Consider the following 24,138-nt stretch of genomic DNA (forward strand, 5'->3'; position numbering starts at 1 on the left):
TGATGACACATACAATGACCCGCATGTTAATTTACATCTGAAACTAAGAATAAATAATGGGACTCTTAAACAGGTTTCTCTAAGACAACCAGCCTGTGGGTGAGGTGTGAGACTATGAGGTGCCAGGAGATGGGCAGACCATCTCTCTTCCCTTGAAATCTCTTCAAGGTGCAGAAAATTCAGTAGTTTCAAAAAGGGCCTGGTCCTCACAGCTCTCTAGTGAACAGCATAGCACAGACAATGGCCAACAAACCAAGAAGATTCTGTACTTGGCTTCGATAAACTAAAACAAAATATCTGGGTTGGCTCAGCCCAACAGATGAGAAGAGCATAAAGCCAGGGGTTCAGTTAAAATGATTTTTGATTCCATAGGTGGATTCCTTGAGCCTAATGTCCCTTGGAGAAAAGCGCCGAGGGCCTGGGCCAGTTCCCAAACCCCGTCTCCCCAGGGAAGACCAACACACACTTGTAAGGTGGGACTGCCAAGCAGAGCTCTCTCCTGACACTGATGTGAGTTGGGCAGAACTAAGGCTTTCTAGAAGAAAAACACAGAATGCAAACTCAGCTCAACTCACACAGGCCTCACAAAAGAGGGGAAAAAATCAGTTGGAGGTCTTATTTGAAGACTCTAGAACATTCATGGATGGGCCAAGAAAGGAAAGCGCATTGGCTTTTGGATTCAGGGGTAGGACCAGCAGCTCTGAGAGCCACGGCTGAGGGCGAGGTCGGGGTTTAGCCACAGGTGTCGGCGTCCTGCGTGTCCCAAGGTGAGTTCCACGTGGAGGGCCATCTTGTTCAGCACCTCGCACTCCTCAGTGGACCGCACTGGCCTGCAGCTCTTCTACTTGGGCACAGGAACCAGTCCTCACCGCCAGGCTCGATTGAGGAGTTTCACCTGTGCCAGTCTCTTGGTGATCATGGTGGCAAACACCAGGCCGAAGAGGACACTGCTGATCAGCACGTAGTCGTAGTCATCCTTCAGGACGTCGAACTGTTTGGACGGGTAGACTCGGGTTTGGTAAATGTCCAAACCATAGGCCACGACCTGCAAGGCAGAGAGAATGGCATTCACGGAGCAGAGGCAGCAAGGAGAGAAGTCGGGATCCTCAGCTGTTCTTCCTGTCACACAGGGCGACTCAGGATTCTGCTCACCAGGCAAGTAGACTCTAGGCCCGAGGGAGCCGTGTAGATACCACGCATTCGAGAAACTGTCTGATTATAGTTGATGAACCGCTCTGCGTGTATCTGGACGTCTGGAGAATATGGGATCAGGTTCTCCTCTCTGCAAAACACAGGCAGGACAGGCACTGTGAAGACCACTGGAAAGGGACCACTGGCTGCCCTCACCAGCCTTTGGGAAGTTTCTAAGCCACTATCGAGCCTCAGATCACCTGCAAGCTCTGCTTGCATGAGGTGGTTACAAATTTAGCTGCTGAGTGTTAGCAAGGACTGCAAGAAAGCCAGTTCTCTAGAGATTGAGACAGCTCTGGATTCCTACCTTGCCCTAAATTGGAAAACGAAACCAGCAGTGACTGGCATTTCAGAGCAGAAGAGGTTAGGCGGGGCCACTTCCCGGCAACACACAGAGCCACGGGGCCAATGCTGCTCCGCACTCAGTGCTTGCACTGCCTCGCAGGGCCCTCTCCAGAAACCCTGTAACCATTGCAGCGTTAACCTCCTCTCTAATCACTACGTGCCCGAGAGATCAGAGAATGTAAAAAATATTCAGGATGGAGATGAGAAGATGTGCAGAGACGGTGGGTGGAAATACAAACCTAACGGTGAGTAAGCCACCAGCTTCCCCATGCTATAGGACCAGGTTCCGAGTTCCTCACCTGAACTGTCCCAGCCACGCGAGCTGCCTGTGTGCCCTCCGGGACTCTGCGTTCCTGCTCCCTCATTCTGCACATCCACAGGGCTGGCTCCTTGACCCCCTTCATCTCTACTCCCAAGCTACATTCTCAGAGGGACTTTTCCAGAACTCCCAATGTCCAATGTCAGTCACACACTCCACCAGCCACAGCCTTTACAGTCTGTCCCTATTTCATTTTCCTTCTCTGCATCTGCAAGTATCTAACACAGCACATATCTAACTTGTTTCTCTTAGTAACTGTTCACCAACACACTGGGCGCCTAGTACAGCATCATGGCACATGGCAGACTAAGGACCAAAACTCAGTGGCAGTGTAAGTTCCTGGTGGCCGCAGCACTGCCCCTAAGGGTCTTACCTGCTTTGTTCTGTTGGGATCTCGGGACGGCGGGGATCCAGCAAGGCCTTAGGAAGCGAAAGAATTGCTCCGGAAGGCAGCCCAACTGCACAGGAAAAGATGGGCCAGTTACAACAATGTCACTATCACAGAAGTTTAAAATGGAGTTTTAAACAAACAATTGAGTCAAGGAGGCCTCACACATCCCAACACAGTACTTTAGCAACACACTTCTGAACAACTAGTTTCTTCACACCGCATCCAGAGACACGGGAACATAAAGGTTTAGAATCAAGATAAGGGTAACAGTCAAAGAGAACATAGAAAACCACGTCACGCCTTTCTCTCTTCCCAGCCACGTGGTCACTGTCCCACAAAGCACAGGGGTTGTGCAAGGCTAAGGTAGTGCAGCCACGAAGGGACAGGAAGCAGACTTCACTCCAAGGTGCTAGCTAGAATAAGGGTAAAGAAAGCTGAACAAAAAGCTGCCTGCCTCATATTTAAGAATGAAACGGCAATAGCAACTCTGTGCCCGCTAAAGTGGCGAGTCGCGAGCATTTTTGGCAAAGCCACTCAGGCACAGCAGTCTGTTAAATGATCACCGAGTCCTGAACTCAGGTCAGGCTCTTCCACCTGCCAGTCTGTGCAACAGACAGTACAGGCTGTCCATATTGGGAATGACAGCTGCAAATGCTAAACTCAGGGGGGAAATGGTTCATCAGAAACACGAAGAGTGAAGTGATCATTTTTATGGGTGGCAAAGAGCAAACAAGGAAGTCTTCCATTGAAATACAGCCCTCCTCCCCAACCCCCTCTTACAGGTGGTCACCCAGGGCTCTCCCTGCAAAGCAGCCCCTCTCTGACCTTCAGCGTGGCTGTCTAGGGGAGTCTGATGAGCCTGCAGGCCTGCCCGGACACTCACTGAGCAGGTGTCGGCTGGTAATGCCCCGCTCCGTGATGGTGGCCTCCATGGCACTGATGGAGGAGGGGAAGATGTAGGACTGCTGGAGCACCTGGGGTAGCTGGGGACGGTCCAAGGAGCTGAAGGCAGTGGCGTTGTACTGCTCGGTCCCCTCGTAGAACTCCAGTGCGGTAAACTCATTGCGCCGGGCCTTAGTGTTCCAGTACTGGTACTGCAGAGACAGGGGTCAGTGGCTCAGGGCTTAGCTGCTGCGTGCACACGTTCAGTCAGCTCCACCGGAAAGGGCCCTTCTAATGCGAAGGGCAGCGGCAGGGAGGAGAACAAACACCAAGCACGCCAGCTTTCCTCCCTGCTGGCAAGTTTCCTAGTTTTCAAGTAGTTCTATCCAGGGTAGCCACAGTCTACCAGAAGGCAAAGAGCTGGTAAAGAACAGTCACCTCTGAGAACCAACCATGTAGACTGGAGGTGATCGTAATCTGTTTCATTAAGGAAGCAACAGCAGCTTAAAGCACTAGCTCTCAGTGGTATGTCAGGATGGGAACCAGGCAGTGTGACTGCCAGGCCTTGCCCTCTAGGGGCTGAGAGCCCAAAGCAGCACTGGGGGTGCCACATGGGGTCTGATATGCCAGCAGACTCCGCCAGCTGCCTTAAAGTCTGGGCAGGGACTCCTTACCACCACCCAGTTCTCGGAGTGCACGATGTGGACGGGGCCCCTGGCTTTCTTCTGCACAGAGGAGTGGATGATGCGCCCGGTGACCCCATCAATGAGGAAGATGCCGATGAAGGTGCGCTCGTGATGGGTGTCTGTGCTCTCTGTCACCACAGCCAGCAGGTTGGGATTCAGACTCTGGGGAGAGAAGGGACGCTTCCCTCAGCATCAGGACGCTCAGTCGCCCATCCGTTCTAGCTGAACCTCACGCTGTGGCGCTGGCGGCCAGCAGGGGCACTGGGGATTCTGGTTAGAAGGATGTGTTGTGTAGGGCTTGGTTCCTGCTGTATGTCTGCTGGGTACAAGATGGCTTGCGTTTCATTTCATGCCTTAACCAACCTGGCTAAGTGGCTATTGCTTCCTAAGTTTCATAGCTGATGACAAGTCTTACAGCAGTTTAGCATCTGCACAACCACAGAGACAGCAAATGGCAACCAAGATGAAACCCAGGCCTGTCTTCTCACTGACCTAAAGACCTGCTCCAGTCAAGTCACTTCCTCTACCAAAGCTGTTCTCAAGGTCACCAGCACCCGAGTCCACCTGTCCACCCCGGGCCTCTCCTTCTCAGTCTCTCGTCTAGGCACCGCACAGCTGCCCTGACTCGGTGATGGAATCCACCAAGTCCACTCAGACCTTTGGCATTCCCATCTGCATGTGCCCTTGAGGTGCCCTCAGCAATGTCACGGCTGCAGCCCGCATTACACAGCTCACAGCCTCACTCTGCACCGCCAGAACTTCTGAACCAGGTGGTCTTGGTACCCAGCTGAACTCTTCTGCCCTGTGCCTGCCAGGCCCTGCTCCTGCCTCAACACTGCACCACCCATCCCCGTCCAATGCAATGCCAGGCTTCGGTGTCTCAGACCTAAAACCTCTGAGTCATCCTCGGCTCTCTCTCTCACACCCCTACCCATCGACATATCCTGTCGGTACAGCCACCAGGTTTTCACAATCTGACCCCTGTCCGCCTCGCTGCTCCCAGCTGCCATCACCTGCCGTCACTGTGCCGGGTTACTGCATGTGCAGAGGAACTGCTCCCCCGGCTTTCCTCTCGCTCTTCAGGCTAGTTTGAGCACAACATGCTAGACAGGCCTTAACACCAAGTCACTTCTCTGCTCACAACTTCCCAGAGGTTCTTCCTCTTGCCACAAAGTCACTGCCAGCCTGGGCCTGGCCCTGTCACCCGCTGGCCTCAGCAGCCCCTCCCCTTCTGCTCACTCATCCTGTTGCCTCACACGGTCCTCCATGCTGCTGGTCAAACACCTGGGGCAGCTCTGACCTACGTGCGTTCGTTCGTTCCTTCCTTCCTTCCTCTTTCCTCCTTTTTTTGAAAAAACATTTATTTATTTGAAAGGCAGAGTTAGAGAGACACAGAGAAGGAAAGAGCATCTTCCATCTGCTGGTTTACTCCCCAGATGGCTGCAGCAGCCAGAGCAGGGCCAGTCCGAAGCCAGGCGCTGCTGCTTCTCCCATGTAGGTGCAGGAGCCCAAGTGCCTGAGCCATCCAAGCGGGGAGCTGGACTGGAAGCGGAGCAGCCAGGGTGCGGATGCTTGCCCGCAGGGGATGCCAGGGTTGCAGGTGGCAGTTCTACATGCTGCACCACAACACTGGCTCCCAGTTGAGCTTTCTGTGGAAGGTTCCTTGCTCAGATGTCTTGTGACCAAGTTTTCCCTTCAGTGCCACTTGCTTGCCTACTGAGAGATTTCCTGGCCACCCTCCATAAAGCTGTGCCCCTTCCTGTCAGGCACTCCACTTCCTTCTCCTGGCTGTGTTTTCCTCTGCACCAGCAGCAGTCACCTACTAATATGTTATATCATTTACCTGTTTATTTCTTTATTACTAGGTCCCCCAGACTACAAAACAGCCTCAAGGGAACAGGAAACTTCATCTGGTTCACTGACATACTTCACTGCCTCAAAGGAGTGCCTGGGGCAGGTGTTTGGACCAGGAGTTGAAACTCTAGTTAGGTCAGCCCCCTTGGTACCGTAGCAATGCCTGTCTGACACCCAGCTCTGCTGCTGATCAGCAGCTTCCTGTCTATGCAGTCTCTAGGGACGATGGCGATGACTCAAGTGATCGTTTTCCTGCCACCCACTTGGGAAACCCAGATCGAGTTCCTGGTTCCCGGCTTCCACCTGGTGCAGTGCCTACTGTGACAGGCACATGGGGGAGTGCACCAGCAGAGGACAGCTCCTTTTCTCCATCTCTCAAATGAAATGTAAAGACTGCCTGGCCTCCAGTAAGCACTCACAGTAACACTGGCTGCTTCATTCACCTCCACGGTATTCTGCCAAACATTTACAAGCAGTTTCACATGGGTTGAAGAGGTCAGACAGGAGCTGGCATTGTGGCACAGCCCGCTAAGCTAATGACTGCAATGCTGGCATGCTATACTGGGGCACCGGTTCCAGTCCCAGCTGCTCTGTTTCCAACCCAGCTCCCTGCTAATGCACCTGAGAAAGCACTGGAAGACGGCTCAGGTACCTGCACCCCTGCCACTCCCATGGGAGACATGGATGGAGTTCTAGGTTTCCGGACTGAGAACAGTCACTGAGGCCATCTGGGGAATAAACCCTCTCCTTCTCTGTGTTACCTGCTTTTAAATCAAAATCAATAAATCTTAACATAAAAAACCCTGTCAGACAAATCAAAAACATGCTACAAGACATCCCATTCTTGACCTTCTTGACATTTCTGCATGTCAAGGTCATTCACGGACCAGAGCAGAGTGAAAGGAACCTGACAACTCAATGCAGGGGAAAGCCCTGGGACAGAACGATGACCTCCAGGGAAAACAACAGAGCCCAAAGACAAACCCAGGCTTCGTGGCTGACAGCCATGCAGCAATGCTCGTGTCTTAGCACAGACGAGTGAACCACGGGCACACAAGGGAAACAAGGACAGGGGCCTATGGGCACGCTACCACTACCTTTGCAGCTTTTCTGCAGATCTACAACTACACCAAAATGAAGTGCTTATTCAAACCGACTAACCTAAAATACATGCCTAACAAGCATGAATCCAACAATGCTACCCCTAACTACTTTTTTACCTTGTAAAAGGTAAAATTACACAGCAGTATGTTCTTTTCTAGCGTAGGTCAAACACACTTTAGAATGTGTATAACTCGCTCACTGTGATTGCATTAAAGCGGACTGCTGCCACGGTCCAGGTGCCAGCTGCCAGCTCTGACGACAGCAGTGACTCCATGGCCAGGCGCTGCCCTCATGGCTCGACACATCACCACCAACCTTCCCTACAGTCCTCTGGCGTCAGTGCTGCTATTCCCACTGCGTGGGAGAAAAGGAAGTCGAGGTAGCCCACACAAAATCCCCCGTGGTGAACGGCTCTTCCACAGCAGAGCCGAACCAGAGCCTGAAGTCCACCTCGATGTCCGCACTTGGTGGAACAGGAAGTGCTGTGTGCTCCCATTCCCCGCACTGCCGTCTCCCTGGAGTCTGCTTTGCAGGAGGGTGCAATCAGTGGCCCAGGTCACCCATGATGACATTCTCTCCGGAGACATTCACAGCCCATTAGTCCCCCGTCTCCCTTCCTTCGTCGTGGACTGGGGTGCTGCAGCATAGACGAGCTTCTGGGGATCACTATGGCACAGCAGTACCACCACGCGGAGGGAGAGCTGACATCTGCCGGGTGGTGACCGAGCGTCTCACGTGATCAGCACAACCATCACACGAAGTGTGACGTGTTCACTTCATCAAGAATAAAATAAAGCTTAAAGGGACTGCACTTGCTCAAGGTCATGGATCCACCAAATTGAAACTCCTATTTTTCAGACTCTGCAGGCCCTGCTCTGACACAGCGCCGTGCCCACCTTGTAGAGCACGCTGCGATCCCCCATCACGCGGCCCTGGGAATGCACGTGCTCGCTGCTGCGTTTCCCCTTCACTGTGACGATCCGCTGGACTTCCGGGGGAACGGTCAGCTCCCAGCTCAGTTCAGTGGTAAGATCCTAGGGCAGGGTAAAGGCACTCATGGTCAGGAGGGCACCCTTCGATTCGAGTCCACACTCCGGGATCTGGGGCCTCCATGCTGGGCGGAAGGGAGAGGGGCAATTCTACTCACTATATCTCAAGGCCAGCCCTGTCATTCTGCCTTTAAGTAAATAACTCTTAAGAGAGAGAGAGAAACAGAGAGAAGTTTCCTCCTCCCCCACTGCTGCCCCACCCCCTCTCAAGCAGGCAGGCAGAGGTCGCTCCCTCTGCTGAGGAAGACCAGTGCGGAAAGGCAGCCCCGTGGGGCGGACTCCGCCTCCCGTACATTGCTCTGTGAGCAGCAGTGAGAACCGTGCCAGTGGTACAGCAGCTGCCCCATCTGTGTGAACAGAGCGCTGATGAATCAGACATGAGGATGACACAGGCCCAAGTGTACAACAGGAAGTGGGGTTCACTTAGCCAAATGAGCAGGAAGCACTTACTTCCCTCTGCAAGTGCTGCAGGCAGGCACCTGCCACCCTCCCCGGACCCCCCACGGGTGTACCTTTCGAAGCCGATACCCGCTCAGCCGTCCCTGCTCGGCATCCACCAGATAGAAGAAGATGGAAGAGGCGAGCTCATGCAGCTGCCGCAAAACGTTCCGAGTGGCGGGAAAAGCCGTGACCTGGAAGAAAGAGCCGAGCAGAGCAGTTCAGCAAAGGGTTGCAAGCCCTAAACTGGATTCACCACTGTTTCCCCAGCAGAGCCTCAAGAATGAGGATTAGAGTCTCAGGAGAATTCGAGCCTGCTGAATTCAACTTAAGGCTTCCATTTAGTCCTATTCGGAAGCTGAGTGCTGGTGAGTGTGGAACGGGTTGACACCCCTCCCCAGCCTCCCCCGAGGCCCCTGGTGCTGCCATGTGAGGACGTGGTACCTTGTACTCATCGTCTATCAGCAGCAACACCTTGGCATAGTCCTGATCCATGATGGGGAGAAGCAGGGACTGTAAGATGGGACGCTTCAGCACTGGGGGGGCCACCTGACTCCACTTCCCGAAAATGGGATTGAAGACATACAGGGAACTCATTCCCGTCTCCTAAGATGAGCAGGGAAAGTGTCAGACTTCACCCACAAGACTGCAAACCTCCAGAGTAAATCAGGAAAGACGGGCTGCACTGTGAGGGCTCCCCTTGTGCCCACCCCCTCTGCGCTCCACCCCAAGGGCACACCTCGAGCCCGCCCCCCTCTGTGCTCTACCCCGAGGGCTCCCCTTGTGCCCAGCCCCTCTGCATTCCACCACGTGGGCTCCCCTCGAGCCTGCCCCCCTCTGCGCTCCTTGTGCGAGGACTCCCTGCGTGTCTGCCCCCTCTCTGTGGGAAACACATCTTTGGCTGAAGGTGAAGGTCCCCAGGGCTCATGGCAAAAGGGAAGAACTGTCTTGGGCTCCAAACCTAACCAAGTACTGGACTTGCTGAGGCCCAGATACAAGGACCAAGTCCCCACACGACCCCTGGAGATGGCCAACACAGCAGAGTCTACCACGTCCCTTTCTAACAAAGCCAGAAAAAAAATCCAAAAACTCCGCTCTCGTTCTGGGAGGTTTGCATTCTGCTTGCCCTCACATAGAGGAGACAGCCACATGATGCCAGTGACACAGCTTGGTTGGCGTGAGACTGGAAGAAGCAGTCCTAACCCCCCCCAAAGGTTCCTCTTCAATTCTCACAAATGCCAGGGGCCCAGCAGAAACCCCAGCTGCCAACACCAAAAGAGCCAGCCCCATTGGGCCGACCTCACCTTGTCCTTCACCAGCAGGGTGCACTGCGGGGGGTGGGGGAAATGCGCAGTGGTCCGCTGCACCATCAGTTTAAAGGAGGAGTCTGGCTTGATATTGGGCAGATACTGTTTCCACAGGATAGTGCCAGAGCTGCTCTCAATGCCAAAAAGCTGCAAGACAAACAAATGCTGGGCTTGTTACCAGAAAGAGATGCCTATGAGCCAATTCTATCCTTGAGACTTGGAGCCAACATCACCCCCTGCCGCGGTCTGCTCATCCCAGCCCCAGTCTCAGAAGGTCGGTGTACCTGGGGTGGGGGGCCCTACTCCCTCTCACCTTGCCGGAGGCCGTGACCATCACCATCATCTTCTGGAGGTTGAATTCATCTCTGGCCAGGGTGTCAATGTGGATCTCATTCTTAATCTGACTTCGCGGCTTCCGAGCATCGTAAAACATCTTCCAGAGGTGCGAAGTCCATGCCTGGAGCAGGATGAGCTGAGACGAGAGGCGCTTCAAGAACATCCCCAGCAAGCCGTCTGATGTCAAGGAAAAGGAAACGCAGCCGCATCAGACCAGCTGTCCAGAACGGGGGACGGCTTCCCTCCTGAGGGACCCCCAGTACAGGCCAGTTTGTGTCTGCAGCTGACCATCTCACACTCAGGTACTCAGATGCAGCCACACAGGAGCTTCCAAACCTACTTACCTGGCTCTGTGCCCTTCCCCTGCCTAGAGTCTTAGAACGGACCGAGAGGTCAGGGTCAGCCATGCAGGAGGTGGCATGCTGTGAGTGTCCCCGCCTCAGCCCCACATCCAGGAGGGCCGGAGGGAGCGCTCAGGTGCCAGAAGGCCAGAGTGCTGGGATGTGGGTGCTTCCATTTCCCCACTGCCTTCCTACTTTGTCGGCTGCTTAACCTGCACCTGATGGGCTCCTACATTCTTTCTCTGACGCTATTAAAGAAGCTTCCTACCTTCAAAGACCACAGGTTTGATGTTAACTAAGTGACACGGTGAGGAGCATGCGTGGTGTCTGGAGCCTGGCAGGTGGGATTAAAACCTCAGCCTTGTCACTGCTGTGTGACCTTGGGAAACATACTTAACCTTTTGGCCTCAGGTTCCTCATCTGTAAAATGTCACGGGACCCAGAGGCTGTTGCTAAGATCTGATCAACATGACACACACCCAAGATCTGGCACAGCACCTGGTATATGGCAAGCACTCCTGGAAGAGGAGCGGTGCCTTTGCCTTCTTATTTTTCCACCAGCCTCACTTTAAGGAAGAGAAGTGAGAGGCAAGCAGGACAAATTCCAAGCAGGCAGTGCAGGGACACACGCCGGGTGCCTCGCTGGTGCACACCAGGAGAACCAGACAGCAACCAGAGCTAGTGGGCAGGCTGGGGCAGCAAGGCAGCAAGCAGCGGGCTGTACCTTGAATGGCTGGATCCAGGCAGCAGAAATAAATAATAAACTCAAATTAATCCTTGGCTTACAGCAACCGGCAATGCCTAGCAGGGTGGCTAACTCAGACCGAGGCAGCCCTCACCAACTGTCTGTGGGAGGGGGAAAGGGGCAGGCAGGCCCAAACCAGAGCCGAGTGAATGGAGTTTATCCTAGGGACTGGGACTGCCACGGGGACAATGGGGGACAGGGCATTACAAGCCAGGCAGATGGGCAATGGCGGCTACGACCATGTGAAGATTGGTTTCTCTCAGGCTCTTTCCACAGGAGGCAGTGGTTGTACACCCAGTAAGGTGTACTGCACACTGGTCACAGAGCTTGTTTCAAATGGAAGGGCCACCTGGCTGGGCCCAGGAACAGCCTCTCTTGGGGTCTACCTGACAAGCCCAGCCCCAGAGCAGCCCTCCGGCAGCTCCGCTATCCTACCTCCCAGGCTCCTACCTGCTTTCTTGCCAAATTCTCCTTCCAGCTCGGCCTGTGCCCCGGTCAGCGGGAGGTCCACCATCTCCAGGCACACCACTTCTGCCAAGGACTCCTCTCGGCTCCACAGCACCACCTTCCCTGCTGTGAAGGCGTGAAGCCACGTTCGCAACCTGTGTCTCCTCCCTTGCCCTCCCAAGACTCTCTGGGGTGGCTGAGGGAGCCCCACAGCTCTCGTGTGAAACAAGAACAGTGGAGCGAGTGGGCTGGAATCAAAGCCAAGGGAAGAAAGTTCTAGATCCCACCACAGAATGCGAGGAGTTGTTTAAAAGCAGGCTCTTGCGGGTGCCTCTCCCCGAAGCCTGGGATGGAACGGGGTGCCTCACCCAGCTGCTGCAGGAACAGGAGCAGGTGGTCCTCTGTCTGCACCAAGGCGCGGTAGCCTGCTGAGTCATCCTTCTTCAAGAACACCTGGATGTAGAGCTGCAAGCCAAGCAGCAGGGCCACTGTGGTCAGCGAGAGCTGGAAGCCTTTCTCAAAGCACGGGCAGGCCAGGTCATGGCAGCAAGGCCACTGTGGTCAGTGAGAGCCGGAAGCCTCTCTCAGAGCATGACAGGCCAGGCCACGGCACTGATGTCCAAACAGTACAGCCATCGCTTGGATGTCAGTCGGGGAGTGGATGTTATAGCAGTTATAGACTATCTGGGACCTCTGTGTGATGGAACCTGACTATCTCACGCATGTTCCAATCACATCCCACACAGACAGAGGTCAGCATTTAGAGATGAGAATCCCATGGCCAAGAGGCTCAGAAACGCAGCTTGAAGGTGACAGGGCCCTGGGGAGTGATGAGGAATGCAGATTCTGGAGTCAGACCCGAGCCAGAACCCAAGCAACACGGCCACCAGCTCTGTGGCTGCAGGAAGGGACTGAATCCCACTGGGTCGCAGTCTCCTTTAGGCAAGCAGGTGAGTAACAGCTAACAGCCCCTTCACCAGAGACGCCAAGAGAGCTGAGTGAAAAGCTCGGCCCGGGGCCTAGCTCGGTGCAAACCCCACCAGCTTTTAGCTCCAGAGGAGCTGGCTCTGTGTCTGGGGAACCCCAAGCCAGGACCCATGGTGGTGCCCTGAGTCCAACCCAGGTGAGAGGCCTGCAGCACTCCCAAGACAAGGGCTCTGCCTACCCGCTCGGGCCGAGTGCCGTTCTGCTCCAGGGTAAAGGTGATCGCTGTGTCCAGCAGCCGCCGGCCCGTCTCCACCAGATACAGGTTAATGACATAGGTCTGGTTGAAGCAAACCAGCGAGTTCTAGGACAGACAGCACAGGTCAATTGGAGGGCTCCCCAAAGCCCGGAGTGGGGATGAAGTGAGAATTCCCCAGAGAAAGAGCCAGGCCAGAAGGGGAAATACAAAGGAAAATAAACGAGCAAAGAAAGCTGAATCCTAGGGCAGAAATGAGGGCCCTGAGGCACCAATGAGACCACCACTGCAACGGCTGTTTCGGAAGGAAGCCAGCAGGGCACAGAAGTTGAAGCCACAGCGAGGAGGAGGCCAGGGAGGAAGCTCCTCAGTGTTCTGTACCGCCAGCCAGGCTCCAGTGCCTCCCACAAGGGCACAGGTTACCACTCAACTCTCAGTGAAACCCCAAAAGCAATGCAGAAACTGAGGCCCAGAGGAGAGTGGTGAGGGAAGATTTTAGAGCCTCTGCCTCCTTATCTCTCCTTAGAGACACATCAAGATACTCAGAGTACTGGGAAACCCTCATCTGAGGCCAGGAACTCCAGAAGACGCACACCTGCCCTCAGCCAGGGTGGCCTCCCACAGCCCAGGGCCCGGCACCTGCCTTTGGACTGGACTTCTCCACCAGGCTCCCCATCGGTCCGTCTTCAGAACTGCTGGGTTTCTGCTACAGGAAAGAAGGATGAGAGGAAGGGCCCACGCGAAGGGCCAGTCACCAGAGGGCAGCTTTCACCTGTGCATCATCTTAGGGCTTAGCAAACAGCACACGCGGCCTTCCCTCACAGCCTCTGCCAGCCCTAACAGTCCCAGATGAAAGTGAGGCTGGCACTTAGGGGTTTCATTCCCAAGGAGTAGGAGGGTATGAGGACAGCTCCCAGGGGTATGTCGAGAACTGCTCTCCTCGCAGCCTCCTGCCTGCTCAGGACCCCAGGCCCACTTCTGACCCCAGCAACGAGAGCCCCCGGGCTGCCTGCCCTTCCTGACACTCACCACTTCGTTCCGACACGTCAGCACTGCGGCCACGGTCTTCTCCCCTGTGGTGGCGAAGCTCACCAGGGCAGTCTGGGGAAACAACGAGGCATGAGCTCCTGAACAGGGCCAGCGGTGGCCAGCAGCCTTAGAAAGGGTCACTGTTTGGGGTCAGCCCCGCTCCCGTCTCCTGGCATGACAGTGGAAAGTGCTCTTGACTTTGTAACCTAACAGCCAGGGCCTCTGAGAGCAGAAGGAAGCCCCAGTTTACCTACAAACTGAAAGCAGGACTCTCCCCTTGCTCCACACAGGAACAAGCCAATCCTGCATCCCCCGCTGCTCTAAGTGGCTACGGGGTGGCTCTAATTCACGTACCTACTTTTCTGCAGATGCAAAGGAAGATGCTAGTTTTACTCTAAGGATGCTCTGAAACCTCTCTGAAAAAAAGGCACTTAAACCACCGAGGGAAGGACCGCAAACGCCTCCAGCTTCAAAGGCCCTGGCTCCCGGCGTCCACGATTTAGCTGGACTGCCCTGAGTCCTGCAGCTACCTGGGGGAAGTTCTTGAGCAGGCTCAAGGCTCCATGATGGTAATGCAGAAGGGCATAGTGGGTCTCGGACAACTGCAGGAAGAACTGGGCGCGAGATGGATCCACTGGGTTGGGCTGGGTAGGCAGCACACGGGGCTGAAATCCACTTCCAAATTCTAAATCGAGAGGCTGGAAGGCCAAGAGAAAGGAAGATTAGAGCCAAAAGGCAGCAAGTCACTGGTCCATTCAGGCTGGCATCTTGAGTGGGCATTTGCCCCTCTTTGCTTGGGGAAGTAACTGGGCCAAGCAGATGGTCCACAAGCTCCCATTCAGCTTCCCCCAAGGGCACGGTGGCCCATTCTCGCCCCCTACCCCTGCCATAGTTCAGCAAGGACCCAGTAACCCTGGATCCAAGACCCTCCCCGGGACTCCTGCCAACTTTCCTGAGCCTGCAGGTTTCTGGCCGGGGTGGGGGGAGGGGACAGCTGGAGCCTCTCACCTGCAGGGGGATCTGTGTCAACTCCCACTCCGTCTCCAGGGCCAGAGTCTGGAGGGACCGCGAGCTTGGGTCAGGACACACCAGCACGGCATCATCCACTATGCCACAGGCTCCGGTGAGGTGCTGCAGCCACGGGGCTGAGACCCTGACCTGCAGGGAAGCCAGCACACAGGAGGTCAGGAGGAACTCCTGCTGACCCCTTGCGGCCCGTCAGCAATGTTCCTGCCAGAATCCCACTGGTGGATTCAAAGATTCATGGCTGGTTCCAAAGGAGCTCTTCCTGTCCCCCCTACACCTGCCACCGGTCACCTCCTGGCGCCTGTCAAAGTCAGAGCTCTGGTCACTGCAAGAAAACTTTCAGCACTGCTCCAGCATGTGGACATGGCTATTTTACAGAATTATCTCAGAAGATGCCAACAGGCAATGTTAGATCTGTGTGATTTCTCAGCATCCTAAAACATTCTGAAAAAACAAGGATGTTCAGTCAGTGCTGGATGGGGAGAAGGCAGCCAGCAAGGGACCAGAGTCGGAGACCATGATGACTTCGGCCCCTCCCAGCCAGACTCCCCGGTCCCGACTGGACAGGTCTCTACCAAGTGCCCTCCCCATTCACAAGGCGCCTCAAGTCGGACGCCTCTCACACCTGCTGAACAATCTCTCCGTCCTCCACGTTGAACTTGACGATGTTCACGTGGCTGAAGGGAACAATGCCGAGGGCCCACACCACCCCAGAGCCGTAGGAGTACACCATCTGGTAGTGAAAGCTGTCACTGAAAAGAGAGAGGGAGGAACAATGTCAGCGCAAGGACGGGGCACCCTGGGGCCTCCGACAGTCAGGGCTGCTCGTCCTGCCCCAGGGAAGGCTGCTTCGGCTTCCATCCACTGGGCCACTTCCCACATGCCCACCATGGCTGGAGCCCAGAGCTCAATCCAGGTCTCCACATGGGTGGCAAGCACCCAAGTGCTTTCAGCTGTCACCTGTTACCTCCCAGGTTACAATTAACAGGAAGCTGGATTACAAGCAGAGCAGGGGCTGCAGCTCAGGCACACTGATATGGGGTGTGGGCATCCCAAGTGGTGTCTCAACCACTGTGCCACACATTGACCCCACCTCACTCTTCTTAAAGACTGATGACATGGTGATACTAGGCCTACCCATAGCCCACAGGTCCCCAGTGTGTCGAGTGAGGCAGACCCTTTGGGGGAGGCCAGGGAATTGTGATTCCCACAGTCCCCTTGGGGCTCGGGCCGCTGGAGGATGCTCTGTACTTGGCCCACAGAAGCTGCGGCTGGCTCCCTGCCAGATCTTTTCTGATCCATGAGCCCTCCTGCTCCCATCAGCTTCAATGCTTTCGCCCTCAGGACCGCTGGAAGCTATCTCAGACCTCACCCAGCTCCTTCACGGTGTTTTCTTTTTTTTTAAAGATTTATTTATTTTATTACAAAGTCAGATATATACAGAGGAGGAGAGACAGAGAAGAAGATCTTCCGTCCGATGATTCACTCCCCAAGTGAGCTGCAACGGCCGGTACGCGCTGATCCGAAGCTGGGAACCTGGAACCTCTTCCGGGTCTCCCATGCGGGTGCAGGGTCCCAAAGCATTGGGCCGTCCTCGACTGCTTTCCCAGGCCACAAGCAGGGAGCTGGATGGGAAGTGGGGCTGCCAGGATTAGAACCGGCGCCCATATGGGATCCCAGGGCATTGAAGGGCGAGGACTTTAGCCGCTAGGCCACGCCGCCAGGCCCCACGGTGTGCTTCTAAAAAGATTTATTACTGGGTTCGGCATGATAACCTAGCAACTAAAGTCCTTGCCATGCACACGCCGGGATCTCATATGGGTGTTGGTTCATATCCCGGCAGCCCAATTTCCCATCCAGCTCCCTGCTTGTAGCCTGGGAAAGCAGTCAAGGGCGGCCCAAAGCCTTGGGACCCTGCACCCATGTGGGAGACCCAGAAGAGGCTCCTGGCTTCGGATCAGCTCAGTTCCAGCCACTGCGGTCACTTGGGGAGTGAATCACTGGATGAAGGATCTTCCTCTCTGTATATCTGACTTTCCAATAAAAATAAGTAAATTTAAAAAAAGTTTATTACTTATTTATTTATAATTCATTCTGAAAGACACAGAGAGGTCTTTTATTCACTGGTACACTCCCCAGAGAGCTGCAAAGGCTGGAGCCGAGCCGGGCTGAGGCAGGAGCCAGGAGTGGCATCCAGGTCTCCCATGTGGGCCCAAACAGTTGCCGTCATCCATTACTTTTCCAGGTACAATAATAGGAGTTGGATTGGAAGTAGAGCGGCCAGGACTCAAAACAGCACTTAGGTGGGATGCCAGGCAAGAGGTAGGTTAACTTGCTGTGCCATAATGCCAGTCCCAGCTGTGCTGATTCTTAATATGAATAAAAGGCTCAGCCTCACCTGAACTGTAAGTCAGACAGCCCACAGTGCCCAGAGCGAGCCAGTGGCTCTGGCTGCTTGGCCAGTTCCCATGCCCCAGTCTGACAGCTCTCTCCTCACCAGGAGGGAAACTCATGACGGAGCCACAGGCTTTGTGCTCAGGCCCATCTAGTAGACACAGCCACACAACACCAGCACAGGGTGGGCCTGGGTCACAGCAGACACGCCGGGAATTTGGGGAGGAGCAGGGCTTCACACGGGGTAGGATGTGGTACCCCAGGGGCGGCCTCACCTTTCCGGAAGATTCTCCACCCACTTGAGGTGGCCGCTGGAGAGGTGGTGGAGGGCCAGGGTGGCCTTCTTCAGGACGGCGATGTACCTCACTGACTCCTGCAGGCCCACCAGCCCGAGCGCCTGGAAACTAAGCGCAGGTAGCAGTGAGCAGCGCCCCAGCCCGCAGAGTGTGGACTTCAGGCCACATCCAGAGCTGCCGCTCCCCAAACAGGAACAAGGGCTCAGGGGGCGCATACGTGGCATCCTATGCCCGCCCCTGCTGCCATCTGTTGACCTGAGAGTCTATAAGCTCAGCCATCTGGCAACATGAACCTCCCAAGTCTCCTCAGGCTGTTCCCTACACCCGCAGGGCTTTTCTGTAACCAGCCAACCCTCTGCCATGCAGCCATCAGACAGGAATGTCAAGGATGCAGCTGCCTGCCCGCACACTCACACGTGTGCCTCGGGCCCAGCCACCGAGCATTTACTAATGTATACGTTGAAGCAAAGGATCCTGTCATTCAAATAACCTTAGTAAAGCCATGACAGCGGCTCAAGCTGTTCTTAAAACCTAAAACTGCACCATGGCCAACTTTCTATTATGTTCTGCAATGTGGCAGGGCCCACTGTCAGGAAAAGCCTAGAGGACAAGCATGAACACTGTACCCTGCGTGGAGCGCTGCACAAGCAGGTGACCAGCTAGTACAGACTGAGTGACACATGAGTTCCGCAGCTTTGAACACCCTGAGAATGGGCATTTGACCCTGTCTGGCTCTTCTTTAGGAGCCCTGAGGAAAAGGCCCAGAGCCTGGAGTTGCTGTCCATGTGGCTGTGGGGGCCCACAGAGCCCTGAGGTCAGTCAACATGGAACTCAGCTTCCGCCCCCACCTGCCGCTGTCCAAGGTGATCTCCCAGTTCAGGCCCCCGATGTTGGTCTCCCAGGAACGCATGATTCTTCCTCCGTTGGACACAGTGATGGCATCTGGAAGAGACAAAAGGTTGAACTTCTCCTAAACCTGCTCTGTTGCCTGCTGGGTAACAGTATGAGCAGTGGCCCAAGCAGGGCCCTACATCTAACATGAGAATGCAAACAGCTTTTAAGCAGGTACCCGGACTTCACTGTCAGGAACCCCACCCCTCCTTTCCCTATCAGACCCTCCACAAAGGAAAGGGTCAGGAATGGGGACGGAGCCCTCCCCGCACCCCACGATGGAGATGCAGCAGGCCTCGACTTACCCTGTCCATGGAGTAGCATGGCGTCCACAGCCCCCTCTGCCGTGCCCTTGTCAACATGGCGCCACACTGAGAGACAAGGAAGTCAGATATTACCATGATGGAGAACTGAGGGGCCCTGGAGTGCCCAGTGCTGCCCAGTGTCCTTTCAAGGGTGGGAAGAGTACAACTGACAGGGAATGGTTCAGTCCCCTGCAGCAACTAGGGAGGGGAGATGTGATGGGAGGGACCTGCCACTGTCTCTAGCTGAGATCCCTGATGGCCACTGCCTATCACCAATGAGAAGCAAACAGCTAAATAAGTAAGGTAAGAGGAATGAAATCCATGGGATTTACCAGAGAAACAGTGAGTGAGTGATTGGAAATTCTACTAATACAATGCTAGTTCCTGGCGACACGCGGCCAGTGGAAGCAACAGACGGGCCTGGGGGCCTGTACTGCAGACTAGAATGGCTATCTGCAACAACATCACATTTAGGGATGCTCAGAATCCAGGCTCGTGGAATGAACTCGTTAAGGCATAGAATAGGGGTATATTAAATACTCAAGAAGGAAAGACTGAAAGAAAAAAGAATTGGGATCCACTGAGAGAGGCCCTTGGATCTGGGAACCAGCCACACAGGTCTGGCAAGCCCCAGAGGCCAGCCTTCCCGCCCAAGAGCCGATGTGTCACAGGTGCGTGGCTCACTCACAGATCTCCCCGGTGCGAGAATTTAAGGCCGCAATCACGTTCTTCTCTGTCGCCACAACCAGCTTCTTGGATCCAGGGGAAAATTCCAGCGACGCGAACTTCAGCTTCCCAACGTATTGCTGTCTCCTGAAGAAAGAGTGCCAGGGGCAAATAAGGGCCTCAAACCGTCACGGGCAAATGCTGCGGCCTCAGACAAGCCACAAGGTCACCTCCACCTCACTCCGAGGACACTAAGGAATGCTTAGTCGTTCACAGATGAGGCTTAAACACCCCCATGCCGTGCAGAGGCACAGGAGCCAAAGAGGGACTGACCTTCCAGAAGAGCAAGGCGACAGGCCTGCACCCAAGGGCAACGCACGATGACCCCAAGAAGAGGGATATCTGCAAGCGCGTGCCTGACCACACTGGAAGAGCAGCACGTGGCCCTCTGCAGCTGGAGATGGGGAGACGACAGCTGACAGATGAGAAGGGGCACAGCCCGTCTTCGACGAACACACGGCCCGACCTTCCCTTCTGCTGTCTCCAAGCCCTGGAGGAGAGGGCGTGTGCTCACGCCAACAAAACCCTGGAGACTGGCTGGGCCGATCCTCACCCTGGGGACCGACCCATCTGCCTCTGTGCTCATGCTCTGCGCGCCCTGTGTCGCTGTCAGAGCCGCTGCACCAGCATGAAGGGTGTAGGAGCCGCTTCCTTCGCCTGGTAAAACCCCGTCCCTGCACACTGCAGCCGATGAAGCAGCACCAAGCCCAGCAACCTCAACACACCAGGCCTTGATGGGAGGGAGGCTCTTGGCAAGATGCTGTCTGGGTTACTTATTTATTTTTAAAAGATTTTCTATACTGACTGGAAAGGCAGATACGTGGAGAGACAGAGGGAGAGCTTTCATCAGCTGGCTCACACCAACTGCCAGAGTGAGGCCAGGCCTGAGCCAGGAACCAGGACCTTCACTGGGGTCTCCCACGTGAGGACCTGGGACAAAACAACCAAGACACCTTCTGTTGCTTTCCCAGGTACATGAGCAGGGAGCTGGATCAGAAGCAGAGCAGCTGAGTCTCAAACCAGCAGCCATACGGGGCACCACCGTCACTGGCAGCAGCTTCACCCACTCTACGAGAGCACAGCTGCTGGCCTCGCTCTCTAGGTGCTGGTGTTGTGGTACAGAGGATTTAGGCATCATTTGAAATACCAGCATCCTGCACTGCATGCCAACTTCAGGCGAAGCTACTGTCTCGGATCCAGTTCCCTGCTGACTCACCTGGGAAGTCAGCGGAAGACGGCCCAAGTGCTTGGGTCCCCGTCACCCACAGGCGACCTCGATGGAGCCTCCCGGATCCTGGCCTTGCCCAGCCTATCATGTGGGGAGTGAACCAGTGCATATAACATCTCTCTCTCGCTCGCTCTTTCAAATAAATAAGTAAGCAAATACTTAGAAATAAGAAGAAATTAAGAAGACACAGTAAAGCGTTTGTATGACGTTGACAGTTTATATTCGTATTTTACATATTTCATTCATTTTTTTAAAATTTAATTTTATTTACTTGAAAGGCAGAGTTTGAGCTGGTGAGGGGACTCAACAGGCTAATCCTCCACCTCCAGCTTCCCATATTAATGCCGGTGCTACTCTCAGCTGCCCTGCTTCGAATCCAGTTCCCTACATATGGCCTGGGCAGGCAGCGGAGAAGGCCCAAGTCCTTAGGACCCTGCACCCACATGGGAGATCCAGAAGAAGCTCCTGGCTCCTGGCTCAGCTCTGGCTGTTGTGGCCATCTGGGTTGTGAAGCAAAAGATTAAAAATCCTCGCTCAGTAAATCTGCCTTACAAATAAAATAAATCCCTTTATTGAAAAAAAAGGGCAGAGTTGCAGAGAGATTTCATCCACTGATTCAGTCTCCAAATGGCTGCAGTGGCCCCAGAGCTGTGCCAGGTTAAAGCCCGGAGCTTCATCTTGGTCTCTCACTTGGGTTCAAGGGCCAAAGGACTTGGGCCATCCTCCACTGCTTTGTCAGGACATTAGCAAGGAGCTGGATCAGAACTAGGGCGGGGCAGGCACACTGGCTCAACTGGCTAATACTCCACCTTGAAGCAGCACATTCCTTGTGGATGCGTTTGTGTGCCAGCTGCTCCACTTCCCATCCAGCTCCCTGCTTATGGCCTGGGAAAGTAGCAAAGGATGACCCCAAACCTTGGAACCCTGCACCCACATGGAGACCCAGAGAAGGTTCCTGGCTTTGGATCAGATCAGCTGTGAACCAGTGGATTGAAGATCCTTCTCTATCTCTCTCCTTCTCTCTGTAAATCTGCCTTTCCAATTAAAACAAGCCAAAAAAACTAGGGCAGCCAAGACTCAAACCGATATGGGATGCCAGTGCTGCAGGCAGAAGCTTAACTTGCTATGTTACAGTGCCAACCCTTATATACTTCTTTCTCACTGTACCCACTGAAGAACCCTACAAAGCACAGAGGGCAAATAGTACTGCCCTCATTTTACGTTTGAGGAAACAAATATCCAGAGATGATCTAATCCTCATCAGAATTAGAACTCAAAAGTAAGGCCTCCTGACATTAGGCCCCCCCCCCGCCCCATTCTCTCTTTAAAAAATACTGTTACAGGGATGAGAATTGGGCACAGCGGCAGACACCGCGTGGATTGCCAGGAGCCCACATCTGAGGGCTGGGCTTGAATCCCAGCTCTGCTTCCAATTCTGCCTTCCCGCAAATGCACTCCATGGGAGGCAGCAGGTGAGGGCTGGAGCACCTGGGTGCTCCCTACCCACGTGCACTGCATTCCTGGCTCCTGGGATCAGCCTGGCACAGTCCCAGGTGTTGCAAGCACTTTTTTTCTCCCTTCCTTTCAAATAAGTAAAATGAATAAGTAAATAAAATTTAAAATGTTTTCTTGACTGTCAAGAAAGGTTGTTCTTGCTCATGATGGAAAATTTAAAGAAATACATAAAAAAGAAAATACAATCTAAACTACCACTATGATATATTAAATTATTTCCCAACACACCTAGGCTAAAATTCTCAACTCCTCCTGCAATAGGATCTTCAAAAAGGGGACTGAAGGAGCCTTTGGCCCGGCAGAGATACACAGGAGAGACAGAGAGATCTAGACGCTGCTGGAGGCTCCACTTCTGACCCAGCTCCCTGCTCAAGTGCTTGGGCCCCTTTACCCAAGTGGGAAGCCTGGAAGAAGTTCCAGGCTCCGGGCTACGGAGTAGCCGAGCCTCTGCTGTTGTAACCGCTTGAGAAATGAACCAGCAGATGGAAGACCTCTCTCTCTCTCTAGCTCTCCTTTCAAATAAATGAATCTTAAAAGAAGAGGAGGAGGAAGAGGAGAAGATGTGTACTGCAGAGAAAGGTGCAGGCACAGTGAGAAGGGGCTGTCTGCCCCCAGGGTGAACCCCAGGGGACTCAGGGGAACCAAAGGTGTCCACAGCTTGACCTTGACCTGACTTGCACACACCAGAACTTCAAAAAAAGGAGCTCAGTGTATTCAAGCATTTAGTCTACAGTATTTCATTACAGCATCCCAAGAAAACTAATGCAGCACCACCACAGATATACACGTTTAAAGTTCCGGTCTTCTCCTTTCATTTTTCTGTTTGCAACCTGCACAGACTTCATATTTCAGCTCAACAGTAATCTCCTAACATATATGTGCCACATATGCACGCCAGGACACACATGCATGACACAGACTTCAATTGTTACAGTATCGGACACACAACAGGCACTCAACAAACAGACTAGCCTGTCAATTTGAGATAGAAAAAACCTTCTCAGAGGAGACAGATGCACTGGATACTGGAAGTTGAACACAGCAGCACGTTGGCTGGGTAGCATCTCTCCACACTTCTCAGGGGTTATTTACTTGTGTTAAGTGATTGAAAGGAACCATCTCATTCATCTTCACAACTATCAGAGGATAACATGAACTGCCAGTAAACTCATTTCACAAATAAATAAACCCAAGGATCGAGCTAAGTCATTTTCCACAAGACCGTACAACCCTTAAGTGATCAAACAGTATGGCACAGAAGCCAGCAGGCTGTAGGGACACGACTACAGCAGTGAATGAATCAGCAGCATTTGGGGGTGCCTAATTCCCCAATGGGCTAAAGAAACGAAAGAGTCCAGGCCTTATACATATATTCTCATAGATGAACTGTGTAATGGAGACCCGCATCCGGGGAACTGATGACACGTTGCAGTAGAAATCTACTCTCGAGTGCAAGGAATGCCTTGACAATTCCATACTAGGTTCTCTTACCATTGTCTACACCTACAACGCCAGGATGCACCCCCATAGTGGAAAGTGAAACTTGTTACTGTTACCAAAGGACAAAATCACTTTAACAACACGGGTGAAACTGATGGGAGGGGGAAAATAGGAAGGGAGGAAAATCATCATAACAATTAAAACATTTAGAGAACAGAGACGCCAGGTAGAGGAGGAATGTTCTCTGAGCGATGGACCTCCGACACCTGCCGGGTCAGCCGCCCCCAACCGGAGCTCCACGAGCGCCTGCACCCCGGGGCCGGCTTTCGGACGGGCAGCCAGTGCGGTCACACAGCGCCCAACTTAGCTGACCCCCCCAACGCCTGGTCCAGTGCACCCCGACTTCAAACCCCTCGTTTACCAACACGGGTCCCAGAGTTCATTCCGCACGGGAGCCCACCGAGTCAGGCAGCCGACCTTGCTGCACGATCACCTCCCTCCCTGCAGCGCGCAGGAGACAGCACGCACGCACGCACCAGTCAAACTTGCCCACTTGGTCCTCGTAGACCGCGGCCGCGGGGACGAGCAGCGCGGCCAGGAGCCAGAACCGGGGAGTGCACGGCGGCGCCATGACAGGCGCTGAGGTTCCGCCCGCCGCCGGCCCGGCGTGCAC

General features: G+C 54.2%; 1 protein-coding gene across 2 annotated transcripts; it reads right to left on the bottom strand.

Moving 5' to 3' along the window:
• Nucleotides 1–561: 561 nt before the first annotated feature.
• Nucleotides 562–24,137, bottom strand: EMC1 (ER membrane protein complex subunit 1). 2 transcript variants are annotated; one of them, XM_058675946.1, is made up of 23 exons: nt 24,002–24,137; nt 19,245–19,369; nt 18,557–18,622; nt 18,209–18,302; nt 17,340–17,468; nt 15,296–15,422; nt 14,653–14,802; nt 14,175–14,342; nt 13,645–13,716; nt 13,259–13,318; nt 12,601–12,723; nt 11,804–11,900; nt 11,439–11,561; nt 9,880–10,079; nt 9,564–9,713; nt 8,704–8,865; nt 8,334–8,453; nt 7,669–7,806; nt 3,803–3,976; nt 3,130–3,340; nt 2,229–2,313; nt 1,153–1,282; nt 562–1,045 (listed from the first exon to the last, which is right to left on the bottom strand). In XM_058675946.1, the coding sequence occupies exons 1-23, from the start codon at nt 24,094–24,096 to the stop codon at nt 866–868; spliced, it is 2,979 nt and encodes a 992-aa protein (XP_058531929.1). In that variant the 5' UTR covers nt 24,097–24,137; the 3' UTR covers nt 562–865. The 2 variants fall into 2 exon arrangements, with proteins under 2 accessions (XP_058531929.1, XP_058531938.1); XM_058675955.1 differs by having other exon boundaries at nt 11,439–11,558; nt 13,259–13,321.
• Nucleotide 24,138: the final 1 nt, after the last annotated feature.

The sequence above is a fragment of the Ochotona princeps genome, chromosome 2 (genome assembly GCF_030435755.1).
Source record: "Ochotona princeps isolate mOchPri1 chromosome 2, mOchPri1.hap1, whole genome shotgun sequence".
NCBI lineage: Eukaryota > Metazoa > Chordata > Mammalia > Lagomorpha > Ochotonidae > Ochotona > Ochotona princeps.

Excerpts from the sequence above, each read along its gene's own strand:
- EMC1 (XM_058675946.1), bottom strand. The coding sequence starts at position 24,096 with ATGGCGCCGCCGTGCACTCCCCGGTTCTGGCTCCTGGCCGCGCTGCTC. Across the intron at positions 10,080-11,438 it reads AGAATTTGGCAAGAAAGCAG|ACGGCTTGCTGGGGATGTTC; the intron begins GTAGGAGCCTGG and ends CCTTGACATCAG. Across the intron at positions 7,807-8,333 it reads GCGGGTATCGGCTTCGAAAG|GATCTTACCACTGAACTGAG; the intron begins GTACACCCGTGG and ends ACCCTGCCCTAG.